General features: G+C 49.3%; 11 protein-coding genes across 11 annotated transcripts; 6 read left to right on the top strand and 5 right to left on the bottom strand.

Annotated features, from left to right (window-relative positions):
• Positions 1 to 568: 568 nt before the first annotated feature.
• Positions 569 to 1,868, top strand: BDV37DRAFT_274432 (uncharacterized protein; the record flags this gene model as incomplete). The annotated part of the gene is made up of 3 exons (XM_032085235.1): positions 569 to 712; positions 976 to 1,508; positions 1,586 to 1,868. 3 exons carry the CDS (start codon positions 569 to 571, stop codon positions 1,866 to 1,868), a joined length of 960 nt encoding a protein of 319 aa, XP_031937790.1.
• A 315-nt stretch (positions 1,869 to 2,183) lies between these two features.
• dph3 (CSL family zinc fnger-containing protein) lies at positions 2,184 to 2,504 on the top strand (the record flags this gene model as incomplete). Its single annotated transcript, XM_032087946.1, has 2 exons — positions 2,184 to 2,378; positions 2,445 to 2,504. 2 exons carry the CDS (start codon positions 2,184 to 2,186, stop codon positions 2,502 to 2,504), a joined length of 255 nt encoding a protein of 84 aa, XP_031937789.1.
• A 507-nt stretch (positions 2,505 to 3,011) lies between these two features.
• Positions 3,012 to 4,161, bottom strand: BDV37DRAFT_257613 (frataxin family protein). The gene is made up of 2 exons (XM_032082969.1): positions 3,611 to 4,161; positions 3,012 to 3,477 (listed from the first exon to the last, which is right to left on the bottom strand). The coding sequence occupies exons 1-2, from the start codon at positions 3,968 to 3,970 to the stop codon at positions 3,205 to 3,207; spliced, it is 633 nt and encodes a 210-aa protein (XP_031937788.1). The 5' UTR covers positions 3,971 to 4,161; the 3' UTR covers positions 3,012 to 3,204.
• Positions 4,162 to 4,185: 24 nt separating this feature from the next.
• Positions 4,186 to 5,772, top strand: BDV37DRAFT_257612 (uncharacterized protein). The gene has a single exon (XM_032082968.1). It carries the CDS (start codon positions 4,302 to 4,304, stop codon positions 5,652 to 5,654), a length of 1,353 nt encoding a protein of 450 aa, XP_031937787.1. The 5' UTR covers positions 4,186 to 4,301; the 3' UTR covers positions 5,655 to 5,772.
• On the bottom strand, positions 5,772 to 8,614 carry BDV37DRAFT_257611 (SNARE-binding exocyst subunit SEC6). The gene has a single exon (XM_032082967.1). The coding sequence runs from the start codon at positions 8,182 to 8,184 to the stop codon at positions 5,905 to 5,907; it is 2,280 nt and encodes a 759-aa protein (XP_031937786.1). The 5' UTR covers positions 8,185 to 8,614; the 3' UTR covers positions 5,772 to 5,904.
• A 278-nt stretch (positions 8,615 to 8,892) lies between these two features.
• Positions 8,893 to 9,177, top strand: BDV37DRAFT_274428 (mitochondrial 54S ribosomal protein uL30m; the record flags this gene model as incomplete). The annotated part of the gene is made up of 1 exon (XM_032085234.1): positions 8,893 to 9,177. The coding sequence occupies one exon, from the start codon at positions 8,893 to 8,895 to the stop codon at positions 9,175 to 9,177; it is 285 nt and encodes a 94-aa protein (XP_031937785.1).
• Positions 9,178 to 9,572: 395 nt separating this feature from the next.
• On the bottom strand, positions 9,573 to 11,595 carry BDV37DRAFT_296855 (sphinganine-1-phosphate aldolase DPL1; the record flags this gene model as incomplete). Its single annotated transcript, XM_032090206.1, has 4 exons — positions 9,573 to 10,669; positions 10,718 to 10,851; positions 10,911 to 11,388; positions 11,501 to 11,595. 4 exons carry the CDS (start codon positions 11,593 to 11,595, stop codon positions 9,658 to 9,660), a joined length of 1,719 nt encoding a protein of 572 aa, XP_031937784.1. The 3' UTR covers positions 9,573 to 9,657.
• Positions 11,596 to 11,693: 98 nt separating this feature from the next.
• On the bottom strand, positions 11,694 to 14,151 carry hcsA (homocitrate synthase). Its single transcript, XM_032079867.1, has 6 exons — positions 14,048 to 14,151; positions 13,865 to 13,981; positions 13,582 to 13,811; positions 13,440 to 13,520; positions 13,312 to 13,379; positions 11,694 to 13,261 (listed from the first exon to the last, which is right to left on the bottom strand). The coding sequence occupies exons 2-6, from the start codon at positions 13,920 to 13,922 to the stop codon at positions 12,307 to 12,309; spliced, it is 1,392 nt and encodes a 463-aa protein (XP_031937783.1). The 5' UTR covers positions 13,923 to 13,981; positions 14,048 to 14,151; the 3' UTR covers positions 11,694 to 12,306.
• Positions 14,152 to 15,463: 1,312 nt separating this feature from the next.
• Positions 15,464 to 16,446, bottom strand: BDV37DRAFT_274425 (DUF4448 domain-containing protein; the record flags this gene model as incomplete). The annotated part of the gene is made up of 2 exons (XM_032085233.1): positions 15,464 to 16,269; positions 16,326 to 16,446. 2 exons carry the CDS (start codon positions 16,444 to 16,446, stop codon positions 15,464 to 15,466), a joined length of 927 nt encoding a protein of 308 aa, XP_031937782.1.
• A 770-nt stretch (positions 16,447 to 17,216) lies between these two features.
• On the top strand, positions 17,217 to 18,545 carry BDV37DRAFT_257594 (uncharacterized protein). Its single transcript, XM_032082965.1, has 4 exons — positions 17,217 to 17,307; positions 17,383 to 17,701; positions 17,773 to 18,167; positions 18,221 to 18,545. The coding sequence occupies exons 2-4, from the start codon at positions 17,387 to 17,389 to the stop codon at positions 18,261 to 18,263; spliced, it is 753 nt and encodes a 250-aa protein (XP_031937781.1). The 5' UTR covers positions 17,217 to 17,307; positions 17,383 to 17,386; the 3' UTR covers positions 18,264 to 18,545.
• BDV37DRAFT_257592 (aminoacyl-tRNA hydrolase PTH2) lies at positions 18,543 to 19,902 on the top strand. The gene is made up of 2 exons (XM_032082964.1): positions 18,543 to 18,933; positions 19,081 to 19,902. Exons 1-2 carry the CDS (start codon positions 18,627 to 18,629, stop codon positions 19,383 to 19,385), a joined length of 612 nt encoding a protein of 203 aa, XP_031937780.1. The 5' UTR covers positions 18,543 to 18,626; the 3' UTR covers positions 19,386 to 19,902.
• Positions 19,903 to 19,922: the final 20 nt, after the last annotated feature.

The following is a 19,922-nucleotide window of genomic DNA, read 5'->3' as shown; positions in this document are numbered from 1 at the left end:
CAGGCGCCTGGTATTCTTGTACATAGCCCTTTACTTCTATCGGGTTGAACGTCGCGTCTGAGCTCTTCACTTTCGCTCGCCTGCATCTGGTGGCAAGATCCATAACCCTGTGGTGAACGCACGATATGCTTTTGCTCGTCTTTCATGAGGGCGCTGCCTGCCGACATCGGTTGGACTTGCTCTAAGCATGTTTTGCGCTTGTTCTCTGGTGAAGGCGGAAATGCTTCAGTTGCAAGTCGATGCGCAGTGATAGTTCTCTGAGGAGAGGGTTGTGATGGCACCTAGTGCATGTATGATTACGAGAGAAATGTGAAAACGGAAGCGAAAATCTGAGACTTTGTATTCTTATACATATTTCGAGTAATTCCCTGTAGGCATTGTACTCTACATACCTCCGATGAGTCTTGATATGTTTGTGAGGGTAACCAATGGATCTTCGGATATATTGATAATACTACTTATCGGTGGGCGGTGACGCAGCACACCGATTAAATGTTATCCAAATCTAATCTCCAGCTTCACAACCTTGTAGCGACCACATGTTATCTAGAACGCAACAACCGTGGCCATGTTACCTCCTTGCGACCCGGCAATACTTGAGAATAATCCTCAATTTAAGAGACTATACCAGAACTTGACAACAAATTTGCTCAACCCTGATGCTTCGACACGCGCCAACCATGCGCAACCTGCCAGAAAGGCTGTATTGGAAGTACGTGCTCAAACTGTCCAAAACTTGGACAATCCCACACTCGGAGGAACGCACAACAAGAATACTAAATTAAGAAAACTTTGTTCCAGGAATTACAAACCTGCCGGACTCGTCATATGAAAAAGCAAATCAAGAAACAAACACTGCGCCAGCTAGCCTTTGATCCCGACTGTGATATATCGGACGATGTGAGCATGGCTCCACAGGCAACCAACATAAACGAGAACAGAAATGACTGACAAGGATGCATGGCTTATCACTAGTACCGCGACACGATTGCAATTATCAGCTTGTATTTGGACTCGTCATCCAATCAGCTCGACCTAGATGGTGCCGATGTCGATGGAGCCGATGTGCTATCTCTCTTGACCCCAGACATTGACAAGTTTTACTCCGATCTTCCTGCGTTGATTAAGCCCTTCTCGAATGCTATTTCGTCTTCTCTGGGCGCCCTTCGATTAATCGCTAATGCGGGCGACGCTTCGAATCCTTCGTCTGCGGAGTCATCCCGACCCCGAACTAGGGCTCATCAGTCAATGATGAGAGCACCCGCTTCTCTCTCCCCACAGCTTGAAGATCGACTGCGTAAATTACGCCAGAAACAGCTATCTGAACTCCCGGCAGCCCGCACACGGATGGCAGCGACAGCGGGGGAAGTCCTGGCGACACGGGCTGCGGTACTGGAGCGTACGGTGGTTTTACTGGAACGCGCCAAACACGGGGCACTCGCCCGAGCCACCAAGGCAAAGGCGGAGCATTTAGCTACCGTAGCACGGGGAGTGGAGGGGAAGCTGAGGTATGTCCGACCGTAGTGGCTTTGGTTCAAGTTCAAGAAGGGTATGAAGGTCTGCCGAGACTAATTATACATGATAGGATGACGAAACTGGATATTTGTGCCACGATACACACGCCCGAGACTATTGCTGCCCTCAGCCGATACCGTCAACATCTCCAAGACACCAGAGAGCGGCTGGTAGAGAGAAAGGCGTCGGCTCTGGAGGAACTAAACGCATATGAGGTGGACGACTCGGGGGTGAACGATAGAGCTGTCACCAGAGGACGGTCAGCAACAGGACCTATCAGGGAAATAACCCGACAATACGGGGACTTAATACGAGAAATTGAAGATGTGAGGTCAGAGATTGAAAGATTATGAATGGGTAGGCATTTCTCGCTCTATTGTTTTGTCTTAAGATACCCTTGTTCCAAACGCATCATCGTGCCTTATACTGCTTAATAACCCTGTCCATATTCATCACTTTATACATGTCCTCCAATTGGATGATTCGATTTTGTACCTTTCACCAAAACAACCTTATTGAACCAGCCAATAAACACCACCCCGCATTTTGATCACCTGACCATCCCACCAAAAGTTTTCCGCCGATAAGACTCATGGAATCTATACACTGATCCTCAAATTCCCCCAAATCCACAGAATAATCTTTCAGTAACTAGAAATACACCAAAAATGGCCGACGAAGCCCTTTCCATCTACGATGAAATCGAAATCGAAGATATGACCTTCGACCCTGTCCTCCAAATCTACCATTACCCTTGCCCGTGTGGCGACCGATTCGAGATTGCGATCGATGATCTTCGCGATGGAGAGGAAATCGCCGTTTGCCCCAGCTGCAGCTTGATGATTCGGGTTATTTTTGACGCTGTACGTCTTCATTTATCTATTTCTTATTATCATGTATACATCGGGGTTCTTACTGACATCATGAAGGACGACCTCCCCAAGGACGATCAGCAGCAAGGCCCCAGCACCGTTGCGGTTCAGGCTTAAGCTATCTAAGAGCGAAGTAGGGGAAAAAAATATAGGGCCAATAAATTGATACCGCCATACGTCGTTATACGTACTGTTCGAGGAATCTCTCGGCTTTCGTTTGTCGACTTGAAGGAAAAATACAGAAGTTCAGTCTTCGCCACGGGGCCATGCGACATAGCGAGCGCATTACAGTCGGATGCCCGCCCTCGCGCCGCTCGTAACAATGATCGGAAGATTGAGGTGTCAGCGGGGTCTTGCCGTGCGTGATGTGAGGGTGATTTGCTGCGAGACCTGGTTGGGGGTTTTTGTCGAAGAGGCATTGTATCTCTTGACTTTGTGCAGGTGAAACGTGAGAGATGAGGCGCGTTAGAGGGCGTGTGAAGTGAAGCCAATAGTGATCACATAATAATGACGATGCGGTGCTATGGGGCGATGATGGCCTTCTAGAATTGGTCGTCGTGTGTTCGAAATATGGAGAGCAGTGGGATTCCAATACTGAATCTGAGAAAGATAGCTCACTACGAAATTCAAATATGCATATTGTATTATGTCTGCGCAACAAGTATATGGTGTAGTACTCGATGCCGAAATGTTTAATCCACTAAGATTCAGTTATGGGAGCTCTCATATCCTACAACCTCCACAGCTCCATGTATTCATGATCCGAGCAACATAGGCGTATCTTCCTATAGCTCAGTCGCATACCACTGCAAGCAGATCACAGTTCCTCAGAGTAGACATCTTTCGGGATATTCAAGGTCAACTCGGTGTTCAAAAGGTCCGTCAAATTCGATCCATCCCGGAGATAGATCCATTGCCCACTAGCAAAGGGCCTACTATCCTGCTTCTCGTGCATGTGGTCCCCCTCCACAACCCAGTCGTACCGCTTGGGACCAGAGATAGGGGAGCTGAGCCAGATCTGCTTGTTGGGGGGTTGCTTGTTCAAGACATAGGTGCCGGCACTGGGAAGGATGATGTTCAATACTCCGGCCTACACGCAGGAGAGTGATTAGCAATTCGTATACCGATTGATTTTGTGACGGAAGCAAAGGAGACGAAAAAGCGACAGAGCTAAAGCCCATCCAAGAGGTCCAACGAGATATTAAGCGACGGAGAATACGCACACTATACTCAGCCTCTATGTCCGCGCCCTCCTCTTGCACCTTCTCTATCTCGCTCTGGAGCACATTGAGATAATGTTCCGCGTATTCATGGTATTCTCCGTCTGTTAATGGCGATGGCTCGGTGACATGGCCGGCGGCGCCCGCGACGTTGTTGCTTTGCGGGTTGGGGGCCGGAGGGTCCGACGAGTCAGGGAAGATGCCCTTACGAGCTGCAGGGGTGCAACGGAAGCCCCGACGAGATGAGCGAGGGGGCAGATTCGCCTGGGGTTGGAAATGAGAAGCTACTGGCGTTGAGATCCGGCCGACGCGGAGGGTCGGGCGGATGGCCGCTGGGAGAGCTCGAGGAAAGCGGGACAGCATAATGGGATGCGTGAGACGCTGACTGGGTGAGACGGTCTTCTAGAGGATTGAGAATAGGTTATCGCAGAGGGATGTTGGGAGGTGCAAGAGCAGAGAAAAGTGGAGGTAAAGGAAATGGATGGCATCATAGCTTATTTGGAGCTTAACTCCATTCGGCGTGGACTTTCTCCGCATTTGATTCCATCACCAATTACAACCATACTATTAGACAAACTTGTTGCTGCCAACGCCACTTATATCGCATACACTGCATTAGCGTCTGACTCGACGCTTCATCTTTCTTGTCAAGCAGACCACTTGGGGGTACCAGCGATCTACAGTTGCTATATAGATGATATACCCCCGGCCGTACAGGCCCCTCACCACAACAACCTGGCCATCAACATTCATATTCTTTCGCTCATACCACCCCAAACAGTGGACGACAGTCATGTCCGACACTAAAAAGAAAGAGAAAAGACCACCCCTAACGCACTTTCTCTGCCTCCCTCTCGTCAACTCAAAATCCCTCCCCCAACTAGAATCCTCTCTGGCAGCATTCAAAGCGTCGATTCCACGCCGTGCACTCCGATATGGAGCTCCAGGACAGCCACTCATCCCTGATGGCGCGCTCCGTCCCGTAGGTACCCTGCACCTGACTCTGGGTGTCATGAGCCTCCCAACGAAAGAGCGCCTGAACGAGGCTATCGAGTTCTTCCAATCACTGGACCTAGCCACTCTGGTGCGCGAGGCTGAGAAGATCGCAAGCGCACGCGCGCAAGGCAGGAAGAGAAATGCGCCGTTAGTCTCAGCAGCAGAGCAGTCATCTTTGTCGAGCGCCGGGGAAGTCGCCAAATCGCATGATGAAAGCCCCCCGAGCCCGTTCATTGTCTCTCTTGAATCTTTGCATGCACTTCCTCGCGCGCGCGCCGCGACGGTCCTACATGCGGCGCCTGTCGATCCTACGGCTCGTTTGTATCCCTTCTGCGTACTGCTGCGGGACAAATTTTTGGAGGCCGGATTTTTGGTGGGTGAACAGAAGAAGGGGAAAGATAACGAGCAGACGAATGATAAGTCTACAGAGGGTGCGGCGGTTGAAGAGCCCTCTCGCCTCGAGGAAATGCCAGCCAACATTGCGGAAGAAGCCGCACTTAAATCAGACAAGTCGATAAGCACCGAGCCTGTGTCGAAGAAATCTACAGCGTCAAAACCGAAGATCAGACCCCTTCTTCTGCATGCTACCGTGGCAAATACGATTTATGTCCGTGGGAGAGCGCGGGGTGGAGGACCGCACAAGGGTCAAAGCCGCAAAAACCAATACACTTTTGATGCGCGGGATTTCCTGTCCCACTATCGGAATTATTATGTTGACGGTGATAGAACGACTCCTCGAGCTATGGTGGTTACTACTAGCGGGGGTAGTGAGCAAGATCAGCTGAGCGGGGAGGGTCTTTCCGATAATGAGACCAGCGGTTCGGAAAGTGAGGGAGACAAGTCACTGAACAACAGAAGGGCATCTAGCGATGACACTGGCGGCAGTAGACAGCAATATCCCTTCGTGTGGGCGAAGGACTTCGCCCTTGAAACGGTATGTATCTGTGAGATGGGTGCGAAGAAACTTGACCCAGAGGCCGACGAGGATGGAATGAACGCGCGTTTGCGGGAGAAATACTTGCCTGTAGTTGAAAGGAGCTTGGAGTTTTAATCTACTGGAGACGGGGATGATAAGATTGATGCCAGTAGTGACGGGGGTGGTGTGAATATTCGTTGACTGTTATATACCCAGCGTCAAATAATTAGACATGCTTCTAGCGAAGTAAAACGAGCATATAGATTGGAATCATTGGATCCACATTATAGAGTACATCTTGGCAACAGCCTGGCATCTAACCAAAAATAACTCCTAACTCCGCGCTGAATAGAGCACTGCCATTCATCCCCCAAATATCATTTAACTACCTCATCCGACTCATAAGAGTCTCCATACCTCTTTCCACCGACAACTCTGCTGCCTTGGCCTTGACAGCGCTGATCATGCTTCTCTCAAAGTCATCCCTTGTCCTAAGCACTGCCTCAACCCACGTCAGCTGAAGATCCCAGTATTCCATTTTGAAATCCTCGTAGACTGCAACAACGGCAGGACCCTTCTCTGATTCAAGCAGGCGAACCAACCAGTCGACGAGTCGCCACTTTTGCTTGATGGTACTGGCAAACGAGTCCGGATAGTTTTGAAAGAAGGCGAAAACGGTGAGAACGTCGTCCTTGAACTTGTCCGTGTATGGATCAGCGTGTCGCCGGAACTTGACGCCGCGGTTACGCACAGACGACAGGTACCGGACCAAGAGTTCGTCGGAGAGCTCCTCGACTAAGATGTCGACAAGAGATGGGTGAATGACAGGCGAGTAATCGGCCATGTAATCCTCGAATGTAGACGTGATCCGCTTGATGGCAAAGTCGCCATACCACTTCTGAGTGAAGAAATCGGGGATAGTAGAGCGGAAATCGACAGCAAAAACCACTTCGACGAATTGAGTAAGACAGTAGGTACTTAGATCCACGTAACCGTCGCGAAGAGCGTCCAGCTCGGGTATAGCTCGCGCCGCCATGTATTTCGGGTCGACGTGCGCCTCGAAATCGCGCTTGAACCTCGACAGGTAGCCCATTTGCCCGGATTCATCATTGTCATCGATGCAAGCAATCTGATCGTTAGCCACCGCAACAAGCCAATCCTGTAACAGCTGTAATCCATCAAGCTGGTCGCCACCTGGCGCCTTGTACTTAGCGCACTCCTCTTCGATGAGTGATTGCCAAGCGGCCTGACGTCCCTTGAGCACTCGGAACATAGAATCGATAATGCCTTCGACCAGGTCTGTGCGGGACGAGGCGGTAGCTGCCTGGATCTGTTCATGAATCATACGCCACATATCTGGAAGGGTTTTGGTGCGGAAATAGCCCTCTGCATTAGTGTCCAGAGAGTCAGGGATGCGCTCCACCAGGCCTTTCCTGTCGGTCTCTGTGATCCTCTCCATCCATTCTTCGACCGCTTTGATGATAATGCTCTGCCACTGTCGAATGAGCTCAGGTTCACGGTCATCGAGAATGTTTGGTCGCAGGTCTGCCTGTTTCCAGCCGAGTTTGTTCATCTTCTTGTAGTATTTCTCGCTCCAGTGGATAATAGAAAGTAGATTATCTGGGGGTAGCTCAGGGTCATTGATCAGATCCACGAAGAAGTCATGCATCATCCGATGGTAGATATCGGTGTATGTTTTGTAGATCTTCCACTTCTTTGGCATTAATGTCTGCATCCCCTGCTTAACAGAGAAAAGGTCATTGAAGAACCATCGAAAACTCTTCTCTAGGATATCTGGATCGCTGAGGAATTCCTCCTTGGTATTCTCAAACTGACTCTGTGCGTAGAATTCAATGGCTTGGAGAAACTTTTCTTTATAGCCCCTAACCGTTTTGGGGCCCACATTCATCGACTTGAACCGGCCTGCCAGATCCTGGTGGTCCTTCTGCGCTTCCTGCAAAGCACGAACCGTTTCATCCTTCTTCTCCTCGTTCATGACAACAACAGCCAGGCGGACAACCATACTAGGGTTGTCAGACTGCACAAGCGGGATCAGATTCATACAAGCAGTTCCCAAATGATCATCGAACCAGTCGATAACATTATCCAGACCCTGGAAGTAATCCTCCAGCGTGGCTTCACTGCTCGGGTCCTGAGCCTTCCGTATCTGATCCATTGCCTCGTCCCGGAAATCTCTCAACTTAGATATCTGCATATGAGCCCGCAGTAAATTCGGCTGGTTCTCGAGATCATCATCATCCTCTTTCAGGAGATTCTCAACCTCGGCAAGATTCTCACTAAAGTTCTCCAGCCCCTTCTTCATCGTCAAGACCGCCTCAAAGTTCCTCTGCACTTTGGCAAGTCGATCAATTTGGGAGAAATCCTCGACGCTGGATTGTGATTCCGCGCATAGTTTGTCAATCCCCTGGAGCTCATCTTTTGTCTTCGAAACCTGGCGCTGACCTTCGGTTAGCGCGCCGATGCTGCGTTGTACTGTCTCCAGTTGACCCCGGAGGCCTTCTCGGAGCTGCGAATCGACGGCTGCCTTTTTCCGCGAGTATTCCGCCCTCAGTCCGGCGATCTTGTCCAGGTCTTCTGGGTGACGTAGGATATCTTCTAACCGTGGTAGAGCCACCGTTCCTTCCGAGTCTCCGCCTCGTGCCATTTCGACGATATCATACACTAGGTAAGGGTGCTAGATCGGAATAAGATACTAGTGTTCAGTGCCCCGTCTGCTGCAGGGTCATTCAACTCGGTAACTCCTTAGTGCAATCATATAATAGGAGTGACAGGGAAGCCGTTATTAGAATATCCGTAACAACCGCAATCGCAATGTACTCAACACCGCCGCAATCAATGGTGTGCCAAGTATGCCCACTTAAAACGCACAGCGCTTTGAACTCAGATTAGTTTTCGTTCAACCGTATGTAGAATCGCAGAGAGATAGCAACAATATGCATACCACTATGTCTAATAGCAGTCAATGGCACATCCCCGCGTTTCATTCAAGCAAATAGCTTGTCAAGTTGAAACGGGGCGCTCCGCCCGCCAGCAAGACCCCGGCAGAATACTACACACGTGACTCTCCGCCTCGCAGGCCGACTGGATCGGAAAGCCAAAATTCCCGCCGTGATGGTTTGATATACAATTATCTGCCTTGGTGCGATTGTCCCATATCCCAGGATCAAAACACAGCTCCAGGCCTATCGCGATAAATTGGTCATCTGTGCCATACAACCAGACGTGAAACCACGGACCGTCCGCCGAAATTCCATTGCCAGGCCGAGCCGCGCAATTGAGAACGACTCCAAAAGAAACCTTATAACTCGCCTCTCCGACGATTCAAACCTCATACAAACAAATCATTCTCACAATGAGCTACTTCCGCGTCACCCTCGTACGCTCTGCGATCGGTCTCCCCCGGAGAACAACAGACGTCCTCAAGGCCTTGGGCCTCAAGAAGCGCATGGCGACTGTGTTCCACCCCGTGACTCCGTCAGTCGCCGGTCAGATCATGAAAGTTAAGGAGCTGGTCGATGTCCGTGAGGTCGATAGACGGTTAACGAAACAAGAAGTCCATATGGAGCGGAAGCCGGATCCAGGATACTACATCGAACAGACATCGGGTGCTGAGTGGAAGGCGAAGAGGAGTCAATAGATGTTTTATATTGATACTCTGCTTTTATTTTCACACTTTGTTCGGAAGGCTATCTGGGATACGGTAACGTTGGCTTCTATGGTCAATGCACCTGTGAAGCTGGGGTCAGTTCTGAAATTGCCTGGAACCTTTTTGCGGTTGAAATGTTTTCTGTATCTGCTTGCATGGAGCGGTCTTATTTCTTATATTTTCAGTCTTTGTTCGACATGACTTACTGTACTATACATACTTTGCTACTGTGTTATATTAGGGTACTGGAAATCTATGTGATCTCGAAGATATCGATATGTGATATTGCTCGAAACTCTTAAGGATGGACTGTCTGGTTTATTTACGTTAGTGAATGCGACGCCCGGTTTTAACGCCAGAAACGCCATTTTCCTAATTACATCGCAGCAAGGCGCGTTCTTCCATGTCATATAAGGATTATTCACATTCAAAGAATATTAACAATGCAGTTTTGCAATCAGCGAAAACCATCTAGGCTTTATACAGTGTATCCAGGAAGCCCTCTGCCAGGCGACTGACAATACTTTTATCAGGCATACTGCCGGCTACACCATACAAGGCAGCCGTATCACCACGCTTGATGATATACGACTTTCCTTGTCGCTTCCTCTCCTCTGCCTTATCCAATTCCTTCTCGACAACCTCAATGATGTCAGTAGTGAGTTGGTCGATAGCAGAGGCTGTAGGAATAGTAAACGCTACATGAATCGCTGCTGGCGATTGGAGAGCGTTGAGATGCCAGCCCTTGGCGGACAAAGCATCGGCCATGTCGTAGATGTCAACGGCGCCGTTTTTGCTCTGGAAAGCAACAACGCTGATCATGGGCTTTCCAACAACATCAAGGTTCTTCGATAGGAGCGGGTGTTCTCTAATAGACGCCTCGAACTTTTTTGCTGCACCAACAATGTCAAGGCAACTCTTGATGTAACCGGCTTCTCCAACGCTCATCAAACTGGCCCAACAGCCCGCGATAAGAGCACCTGGCCGAGATCCTGCCACGGATGGAGATGCATAGACACCGCCGGACCAGTCAGGATAGACGAAATACTGATAGCTGCGGTAGGTCCGGTTTCGGTATAGCAACACAGAGTTGCCCTTTGGCGCGAATCCGTATTTATGCGTGTCTACACTGATGCTGGTCACACCAGGAAGGCGGAAGTCAAATCCACCCTCCTCCTCATATGGAGATGGGAAGCCGGCCTTCTTGAGGAACGCAACCACAAAGGAGCCCAAGCAGCAATCAACATGCAGAGGGATCTTGTACGCTGTGGCAAGTCGGGACAAGGCAGGAATATCATCAACAATGCCATGGGGGAAGTTTGGCGCGGAGCCAACGAGGAGGACAGTGTTCGGGTTGATTAAGCGACGCACCGCAGGAATATCGACTTTGTAATCTGGAGCTGGGCAGGGTACGCGATGCAGTTTGATTCCGAAGTATTCGGAAGCCTTGTAGAAAGCAGCATGAGCGGTGTCGGGAATGATCCTGTAACTGTCAGTACGGATCAGTTTACCATAGGTAGCTTATTCTCACATTTCCGGCTCTGTTATTTTGCGTTCAGCATACGCCTTTTGCCGCGCTGCCAGACAGGCCATCAGGATAGATTCAGTGCCACCGCCCGTAGTAACACCAGCACCATCAGACGGAGCATTGAATAGTGCGAGGACCTGGGTTCGATCGCATGAGTCGTCAAATTCACATTGCTTGACAAGAAGACCCAACCTACCATAGCTACAACTTCAGCTTCCATCTTCCTGACGCCAGGGAAAACATCCGGGTGGATGGGGTTGGCGACCCCAAACTGCCCAAACGCCTCAGCCTGAAGCTTCAGAAGATCTTGTCCACCATGATACACAGCACCGCTGACGCGACCATCTTCCCACCGGGTATGCTCCATGTTTGCCAGCTTCTCAAGCTCGGCGCGGATCTGTTCGGGGGTCCATCCTTCTTTAGGCAGATTCAAATATCTCGTGACACCAGGGCCGGTTGCAACAAGCTTTGTCTCCAGGTTTTCGATTGCTGACGAAACCTGCTTATCGACCTGACCGCGGACACCAGGGAAGCGCAGGAATATGGAGTAGCAGAAGAGACGGATCGCGGCGTAGACATGTCGGAGGCTACCGAGGACACCATAACCGCGTAAAGAATAGAACGTCTTGCGAACGTAGCGAAGAATAAAAACTAAGAATACGATGTTTTTAAGACTGTTGTTCCATTAGAGAGACAGAGGACCAAGATGGAAGTCTTAGGAACCGTGCGTGCGGATGCCTACAAGCTGTTGGGGACGGCGGGGAGATGGAATGATGTTCCACTTACATCTCCAAATTCAACGCCGCCAACTGCGCATTAGGAGCTCTGCTGTATCCCAGCAGCTTATTTTGTAAAGCGACTGGAAGAACTGAGGACGCCATGGCGATGTTCAAAGCAGTCTCGAAGACTGATAAGAAAGTAAGATGACCTCCAAAGATAACAGATAGCGAGTATGGACTATGTGTGGAAGCGTCGGAATTGACGTTCCAGGGAAATGGGGTCTAGAGGGAAGCCGCCGTTAAGAATGCCGATGATTCCACCACAGCCTCGGCTGCTGCCGCACATGCAACCTCTTGCCCAGCGTTGCATCATCGCCCGTCCTGCAGAATTTAGTTTCCCCGGGTTTTCTAGTCTTGCCTACTAGGCCCTGACTAGCGTCCAAATTACATTTATACAGTAGCACTTTGCAGCCGAAGCGGTCTGTAAGCGAGCCCAAACAGCCAAGGTTAATGACGAAATAGTTTTCTGCGTTCAGTGTATCAGAGGAAAAATGCAGTCATCTAAGTCTGCGTATATACAAACTCCTCCAGACCAACGCGTCCCGAACACCTGTCTCTCCTTGCTTTTTTCACATCCATGGACAAGACTTTTGAATACCCGATAACAATGAAGCCCGAGACGCATGAATAAACATCAAATCATGAAAAAATCGCATCTTCGTCGGGAGCCGCTGAGATATGAAAGTTCTAAAACACTGGGCCCTTGAATCCAAAGATGTAATTCCGAAATGCAAAGGGGAAATAAGAAACACAAAAGGGAGAAAAATATAGAAAGGGAGGCGAACAAATCTGAACCAAGCTAAGCGGCATCGTTTAAGCCACAACACCGGAAGCAGCAAGTTCCTTCTCCTTGGCAGCAAACTGAGCCTGCTCATCAGCCGTCAGATCAAGGAGAGGCTTGTTCTCACCCGACTTGAGGTTACGATAGTAAGCACGGATGATACTGTCAGCATCGTCGACGGCAATGGGACGGATATCAGCAAGAGCCTTGATCTTAGCGGTGCACTCCTTGTATTGGCTGTCAGTCATCTCAATCTTGAGCTGCTGAGCACGAGACTTGATAGCGTTCCAGCCAGTCAGACGAGAGGCGAAGTGAACGTATCTGGTCATGCCGAAGTCGGCAGGGTTGATGATCTCGTAGGTGCTAGGGTTGTTCAGGATGGCCTTAGCGTGGATACCAGCCTTGTGGGTGAAAGCACAGAAACCGGTGATGTAGTTGTTGAAAGGAATGTTGACCTCGACCGCCTCGGCCACGAGATCCTCAATGTCCTTGAGCTTCTCCAGCTTGTACTTGCTCTTGACGTAGGCGGGGTCGGCAACCATCATACGAGCCATGAGACCACCAAGAGGGGTGATACCGTTACGCTCACCGATACCGAGAACGGAGGTATCGATGTGAGTGGCACCAGCCTCTAGGGCACAGTAGGCGTTGGCAATGGCACAGCCAGTGTCGTTGTGGAAGTGGGTCTCAATGTCGCAGCCAACAACACCCCTCAGGACACGAACAAGCTCGTAAACCTGGCGAGGAGAAGCGCAACCGACGGTATCGGCAATACCAACACGGTTAACACCAACCTTGTCAACGGCGGAGTAGATGGACAAGAGGTCGACGAGGTCAGAACGGAAGGAGTCCTCACTAGAGAATCGAATCTCGATACCCTTGGACTTGACGTATTCAATAACTTCAATAGCAGTGTTCTTGATGTAGGTCATATCCTTACCGTGAGAGTGCTCACGGAGGTAGGACGACGTGCCGATGACAACATCACTAGACACTGTAAGAATGAGAGGTTTTAAAAGAAGTATGGGCATACTTACACTCCGTCAACACCAGTCTCGACCGCAACACGGGCATCGTCCATGTGGCAACGGATGTGAGTAAGAATCTATGGAGTGGGTTAGTGCCGTCCAAAGATAGGAGAACAACTATGAGGAATCCAACGTACCTTGGCCTTTAAGCCGAGCTTGCAGATGGCCTCGCAGTCAAGTCTCGACTGCTCAGAGGCACAAGGGCTGGTAAGTTCAATCTAGAACAGGCAATATGTTAACAAGCATGATCAAACCACAGTTCGTATGAATGTGACTCACGTAGTCAACACCAAAGTCATCCAGGGCCTTGGCGATTTCGATCTTCTTTTCGGTATCAAAGAAAGCATTGGCGAACTGTTCACCCTCACGAAGGGTACTCTCAATGATCTTAAACCGGGAGACATTGCTCAAGAAGTCGGTTACGCCAACGTTGTGGCCGTAGGGGTTCCGGGAGGCGGAGGGGTGGGGGTTCTGGCGAGTCTCGATGCCAGTGAAGCCGGGGTGTTCGCCTTTCGGTAGAAGTCAGCCAAGTATAACAACAATAAATGCTTTCCAGACATACCATTGCCATTGGCAGCGGTCGTGTGCCCATTGGGCTCGTTGTCTGCACCAGGGCACATTGTGACGATATCTATAGATAGTGGGGTCAAGTCTAGAAGTTGTATGGGAGAAAAAGACGCTGGAACGAGGTTGAAGTTAGATCAAGTTGGACGAGGTATAGGTAACTATATATAGCAGTACTCACAATGAGTCACAGGCTAAACGATCAAATGTTTATATGAAATATCTGGGAGATAAAAAAAAAAGGGAAGCAAGAAAAGAGTCATAGACAGGGAAAGTGGGTGGAGTCCATTTAAAAGGCGGGCGGTCTACTCTTTTCGGAGGTATGACTCGGCCGTCCACTTCACAGATGTGCGGCAATGTACGAAAATTTCACAGGCCGAGCACTTTTGTGTGGGGAATCCCTTGTCCAGAGCGCTTGCGGAAGCCCCAATTGCTCATCTTTGAGGATCTTCCCCAGCCCCGAAGTGGCTTAGCGTAGTGCAGTAGTAATACGCATTACTATTCAGCTTTGATATCGTCTGTTAGGATCATCGAGGGAGAGAGTTTTGCCACCCCAGACAGTGTTCGAATTTGCACCAATTGTCAATAAGTGACTCTTGGAATATTAGATTTTTGCCCCTCTTTAAAGATGTAGTAGTATGTACAATACGCATGTAATATTACCATCAATACCTGTGCGTTGGGTTTTTGCTAGGTCAACTACTAGTAGGTAGTATGTCCCCTGTCCATAGGGGGGTAGGTGGGTTTCTCCCAATGAATTCCATACTGCCAACCGACATCGGCATTGGTGGTACGGAGGGGCGCTTAAACAACTAACCCGTGGGCACCTTCATAATCTCTAAGATTACACCTTCTGAGTAAGTAGAACGCAGGGCATTACCCTCGAGTGGAAGGGAAAAAAAAAAAAAAAAAAAAAAAAATTAGGTTCTAGAAAGCACACAATTGATAATCAAGATACTACCACTAGTTAGTATCACTAACTAGGCACTCGCTACGTCTGCTTACATATCTACTCCACTAGTTAACCACCTACCACGGCTTACCTGCTCGAGCTAATTAATATGGCTTCTGATAGTTAGTACTGATTGACCGGATCACTGTAATCTAGCCCATACGTGACATTGGAAAATGTGATTACTTGGGTAACTTTGGCGACTACTAATAGTACACCAAACCTTCACCGGTTTCGTCAACGTCATCCATGCTCTCCGACACCGCCCTTGATTGCCTAGGCGATGGAGACAAAAGTGCCAATCTCAGGGCACGGGTGCGGGCGCCGCGGGCGTACTAATGGACTTTCTTCGCTTTCCGGTTGGTTTGACCCATCGGACGAACCGTACCAAGTACTAGTACCACTACTGGTAATGGATAACCCACCCAAGCCAAGAGTATTAATACCTCAAGCAGTAATATAGTGGATCGTGGTTATACTTATATGAGAGCCCAATGTGCTTTCAACAGCAGAGAGAAAGACGAAAGTCAAAATTCATACTACTTATGCCCCTTCATGTTCTTATGACCCACTCCTTGAAGCACGGGCGTGTTCTGGGAAGGATGCTGAGTGATCCAGATCGATAGAACAAGCATCCATGATTCATTATCTCCCCCAGCTCTTTAGCCTCATAGAATCCTGCCTGAATGCAAATCTTGCAGTGCGCTCCATTTCATTATATAAGTCAGGATCCGGCACTTCTGACAAACCCGAGTCGGTGTCGTCTGTATATTTCTTCAACGCTGAGGCGGCATTGGAATGGTAAAATTCGCTTCTACTTTTGCGCAGACGCTGGCTCTTGGATTTCCCAACTCCGTACCCTTTACCTCGAGACCCCATAACACTCCCGAGCCCAATCCTTCTGCTCTCCCGCATGCCAAAGAATAGACCAGCCACAACAATGATAATGACACTAAGGCTTACCGGGAGACCAATAAACAAGGCCGTTTTGTTGAAAGTCATGGGAGGAGAAGGTTTGTAGTGTTCTACAGGTTTAGGATGAAGCGTGATCATCGGTCCCTTCCGAATACTCGCCCGTGTGCCCGATGCAGGGTTCAGTTCGATAAGATAGAGTGTTAAATCATTCTGCGCCTTCCCCTGGAGCCATTCCTTGCGCATGTAGAGGGGAAGATACCCGTAGCTGTTGTCGGTTTTGTCAGATGTGAACGCCGAGTCTCCAACGGTGGTGTTTGAGTATCTCATCTCAATAGTAATAGAAGCATTGAGCGGATAAAAATCGGCATTCCAGGTAACATAATATGTGGCGTCTACTACAACATTGGCTCCATCCTGCGGGAGACAGAATGGTGCGAAGGGGCCATCGAGGTCAGTACAGACGGGGAAATCATCGAGAGAAGTATCATTTATCTGCAGGTGTGCAGTTGTTTTGGACTCTTGAATCCAATCCACCGCTGAAGTAGTGGTTAAATTCTCCTCGAGAATTCCAGATTTAGAAGAAAGTGCTTACCAGGACTAGGTTCGAGATCATTTGCTCCTTGTATCGCAGCGCCAAGGCAATAACTATATAGAGCAGCTGTTGTGGCTGCCAATGGGATGACATTAGAGACTGGAACGAGGGGCCACCTCATTGCTACTAGTACAGATGCGTATATGGAAATCCGCAGTAAAGTGATGTTTGAGTAATGACGCTTGATGAGCCAAAGGTACTGCATGATAGCTACATTATGAAAACGGTAGTAGGATACTTTGAAGGGGTAAAAGACCCTTGAGGAAGGAGGACCGGGGGCATGGAGTACAGAGAAGGTGCCGATGAAAATAATGTTATATCGTATATGGTATATTCCGTGCCACCTTCCAGAATTATCCATTTTTTTTAAGCATATTTCTTTCTCCGTTGTCCTCTTGATAATTAACATCTCTCCCACTACGTTTTCTTTCTATCCTTCCTCTATAGTTTGCTGGTTTTGAGCCAGATCCGCAGCTAAGAAAGATCGCCAGAGTTTATATGAAGCCTCACACGTAGCAAGACTTGTTCTCTCACATGGTATGAAAATGGGAATAGCAGTTGATAGAAAGATCTCTGATAAAATTTCCCTAAAACCCCTATCTAGTAAAGAAGAGGTAATTTTATCACGGCGGTTATCGTTTACAAGAAGGTAAAAGCAAAGACGTTGGTGAAAAGGTCAGTGATGTTCTGTTTGTTTCTTGGTAAATTCCATTGTAGTCTATGCATAACATTCGTACTATGGGAACTTGTCAAGTGGGTTTCCTTCCCCCGCGACGGAACGTGATTCGCTCCGCTTCTAGTTTAGCCTCCGTTAGGCCCTTGCCGCGGAGAGACCAGCTTTACCTTTATGTCTATCGTGGCCCGTTTCACTCTTCCACAACTCAGGTGCCTCGTCTTCCTCGCTGCCTGCTGTCCGTACTTTGGCCTCCTAATCGTCCATCTTCCCTCCAGAGTGCGCTTGTCTTTTCAATAGCCAACCCAGGTTCGTATTTTGAAATATTTTGTAGTCAGCTATCGATCCCTTAGTTGCTGACCTACGCGTCATTGTTGTCTCTAGCATCATGCGTTTCATCCAGCTCCTCCCCATCCTCCCAGCGCTTGCTGCGGCGCAAGAGCAGGTTCCCCTCGCGGATCGCGTCCAGGGTTGGTTCAACAAAGCCAAGGAGTTTCTGCCCACGGCTACTCCGGTGATCCCCGCTGCTGTTGAGAAGGTGGTCGAACAGAAGATTCAAGAAAAGACTGTCACCCCTTTCAACCTGTCCAACTGGCAATCCCTCCTGGCGCCATCTGATGAGCCCAAGGACTGGTTTGTCTTTATTACTGGCGGAAACAAGACATGCTTTGGACGTTGTCATCAATCGGAGAAATCGTTTAACGTAAGGGTCCAAAAATAGGGGTCGCGGGCGCATGGACGTAAAGGCGGGTCTGGCTAACCTTTCTCGTTTAGGAATCCGTTCTTCTGTTCTCTGCTGATCCAACCTCGCCCAACCTTGGTTACCTGGACTGCGAATCGAACCGGGTCCTCTGCTCTGCCTGGGCCGCTGGTGCTCCATCCGTTTCGTACTTCAAGGTCCCTGCTCAGGTCGGCGAGGAGCGCCCTGCCACCGCTCAATACAATGTGTACTTCAACTCGACAACTGTAACGGCAGAGTCCCTTTACAAAATTCACTCTGAGAAGACCTATGAGAAGCGGGGCGCGTACGAGGGCTCCTTCCATGTTACGGATAGCTGGCTTGCGGAGAAGGGACTCTTGATCCCTGCAGGCTATGTTATCTATGCCTTCAGCGCAATCCCGAGCTGGCTGTTCATGATCTTCATCAGCTTCTTCAGTCGGTCTATGATGTGAGTTTAACTGATCCGATCGATCGCTATCTTTTACTGACTATCTGGAATAGGGGCCGCCGAATGGGAAACACGGGAGCCCCCGCTGCTCGCTAATTAAACATCGCTGTTCATGAGGATGATGATGTCTGCTTCGATGTTTATGGTCAGGGATGTATATAATGAACTAGCAGTATCTAAGATAAACTTGGATAACGTTTGGGCCTTGGTCACATTCCCTATTCTCACGCTTGCTCTCCTCTTACAGATATTTAATATATATATAAAAAAAATACAAATAAATAGAACTATGGTCATGTATCTAGTAAATTTTAGAGTAAACCCTTGTAAGCCTCAATCTGAGCAAACAAAAAGAAAAGCGGTCATTGTTGACTGGAGGTACCCGCACCCACCAAACCGGGTTTAATTCCGCGCGGATCACAGAAAACCCATCCATCCAGCTTCAACACACCTTCCAAAATGGCCGACCTAGACCACATTCCCCCCTCAACAACGGCATATGTAGTCGCTACAGCCATCATCGCCGGCGTGACTGGCTACTTCATCGGACAAGGCTCCTCGCTAGGCCTGTTCTCGAAAGAAAAAGAAGGGTGGCCAAACAGCTACAATGTGAAAGTGCACCAAGACTCCTCGGACGAAGAAGAGGAAGAGGAAGAGTCCGACAGCGAGGACGAAGGCGATGGAAGCGAATTGGCCAACTTCGACAAGAGTGCTGAAGAGGTGAAGCTGGTTCTGGTTGTGAGGACCGATTTGGGCATGACGAAAGGCAGGCGCCTCCCTCTCTTTTCTTTTCGGAGTTTCTGTTTCTACAGCTGTTTAATGACCTACGCGACTTGGAGTCTTTGCTTCGCTCTCTTGACTCTTCTATGGTGCATGATGCATACGAACGAGATGGCTAACGTATTGTTGATAGGCAAAATCGCCGCTCAATGCTCCCATGCTACCCTTGCCTGCTACAAGTACCTCACTGCGCACTCACCAAACTCGTCTATGCTGCGCCGCTGGGAATCGCAGGGACAGGCTAAGATCGCGCTGCAGACCAAGTCGGAGGAGGAAATGGAGACACTGCAGGCGCAGGCTATCAGCCTGGGTCTCTGCGCCAGGGTCATCACAGATGCGGGACGGACACAGATCGCCAGTGGAAGCCGGACGGTGCTTGGAATTTTAGGACCAAAGAGCGTGGTCGACGGCGTGACGGGACACTTGAAGTTGTTGTAACCGTACTTCCAGAGTTGAATGAAAGCCGAGTAATGTAGTTACTCCAGCAACGCATCCCGGATAGTGAGGTTTAGAACCAACAGCACTACGCCTAAATGCGTGGTATACGAAGCACTCTGCTACCTTCACGAGAAAGATGCCCGAGCGATCAGTTACACTGCAAGATAGTCTACTAATCACTTCTATCTAGCATACAGCTGCAGTAAAATTACGTAGTAACAAGGAATGTATGTTGGCTGGCCATGGTTTTTCCCTAACCTCATGGGCCAACGGCCAAGTCGGTGAAGGGAGTAGGAATATGACGCCGCCGAGCACCAGGCTCTCCAGCCGAGCTCACCGACCCCGAAGGGAAAGGAGCTCAAGACCAGAGCGAACACCCAATGTCGACCTTTAATCTGAGATCTGTCGACCGGAAATAATCGACCATCCAAGAATGTGATGGCTCCTTAAGTCGTCGAACTGTCCAGTAATCAACCGAGACGCAGAGAACAAGCCTCCACGCTCAGGATCGCTGGACACAGATCCGTGTGTGTTCGA

Source organism: Aspergillus pseudonomiae (genome assembly GCF_009193645.1).
Source record: "Aspergillus pseudonomiae strain CBS 119388 unplaced genomic scaffold BDV37scaffold_78, whole genome shotgun sequence".
Taxonomy (NCBI): domain Eukaryota; kingdom Fungi; phylum Ascomycota; class Eurotiomycetes; order Eurotiales; family Aspergillaceae; genus Aspergillus; species Aspergillus pseudonomiae.
The sequence above is the reverse complement of the archived record's forward strand: the minus strand, read 5'-3'. Positions and strand labels throughout refer to the sequence as shown.

Bases quoted from the DNA above. Each gene is read 5' to 3' on its own strand.
- hcsA (XM_032079867.1), bottom strand. From the start codon at position 13,922: ATGTGCCCTGGTGCAGACAACGAGCCCAATGGGCACACGACCGCTGCC. The intron at 13,812-13,864 runs GTATGTCTGGAA...TTCTACCGAAAG, and splicing joins GACCGCTGCCAATGGCAATG to GCGAACACCCCGGCTTCACT. The intron at 13,380-13,439 runs GTACGTTGGATT...CCCACTCCATAG, and splicing joins AGCTCGGCTTAAAGGCCAAG to ATTCTTACTCACATCCGTTG.
- BDV37DRAFT_257592 (XM_032082964.1), top strand. From the start codon at position 18,627: ATGGCCGACCTAGACCACATTCCCCCCTCAACAACGGCATATGTAGTC. The intron at 18,934-19,080 runs GCAGGCGCCTCC...TATTGTTGATAG, and splicing joins CGATTTGGGCATGACGAAAG to GCAAAATCGCCGCTCAATGC.
- BDV37DRAFT_257613 (XM_032082969.1), bottom strand. From the start codon at position 3,970: ATGCTGTCCCGCTTTCCTCGAGCTCTCCCAGCGGCCATCCGCCCGACC. The intron at 3,478-3,610 runs GTGCGTATTCTC...TCCTGCGTGTAG, and splicing joins ACATAGAGGCTGAGTATAGT to GCCGGAGTATTGAACATCAT.
- BDV37DRAFT_257612 (XM_032082968.1), top strand. From the start codon at position 4,302: ATGATATACCCCCGGCCGTACAGGCCCCTCACCACAACAACCTGGCCA.
- BDV37DRAFT_257594 (XM_032082965.1), top strand. From the start codon at position 17,387: ATGCGTTTCATCCAGCTCCTCCCCATCCTCCCAGCGCTTGCTGCGGCG. The intron at 17,702-17,772 runs GTAAGGGTCCAA...TTTCTCGTTTAG, and splicing joins AATCGGAGAAATCGTTTAAC to GAATCCGTTCTTCTGTTCTC. The intron at 18,168-18,220 runs GTGAGTTTAACT...TATCTGGAATAG, and splicing joins TTCTTCAGTCGGTCTATGAT to GGGCCGCCGAATGGGAAACA.
- BDV37DRAFT_257611 (XM_032082967.1), bottom strand. From the start codon at position 8,184: ATGGCACGAGGCGGAGACTCGGAAGGAACGGTGGCTCTACCACGGTTA.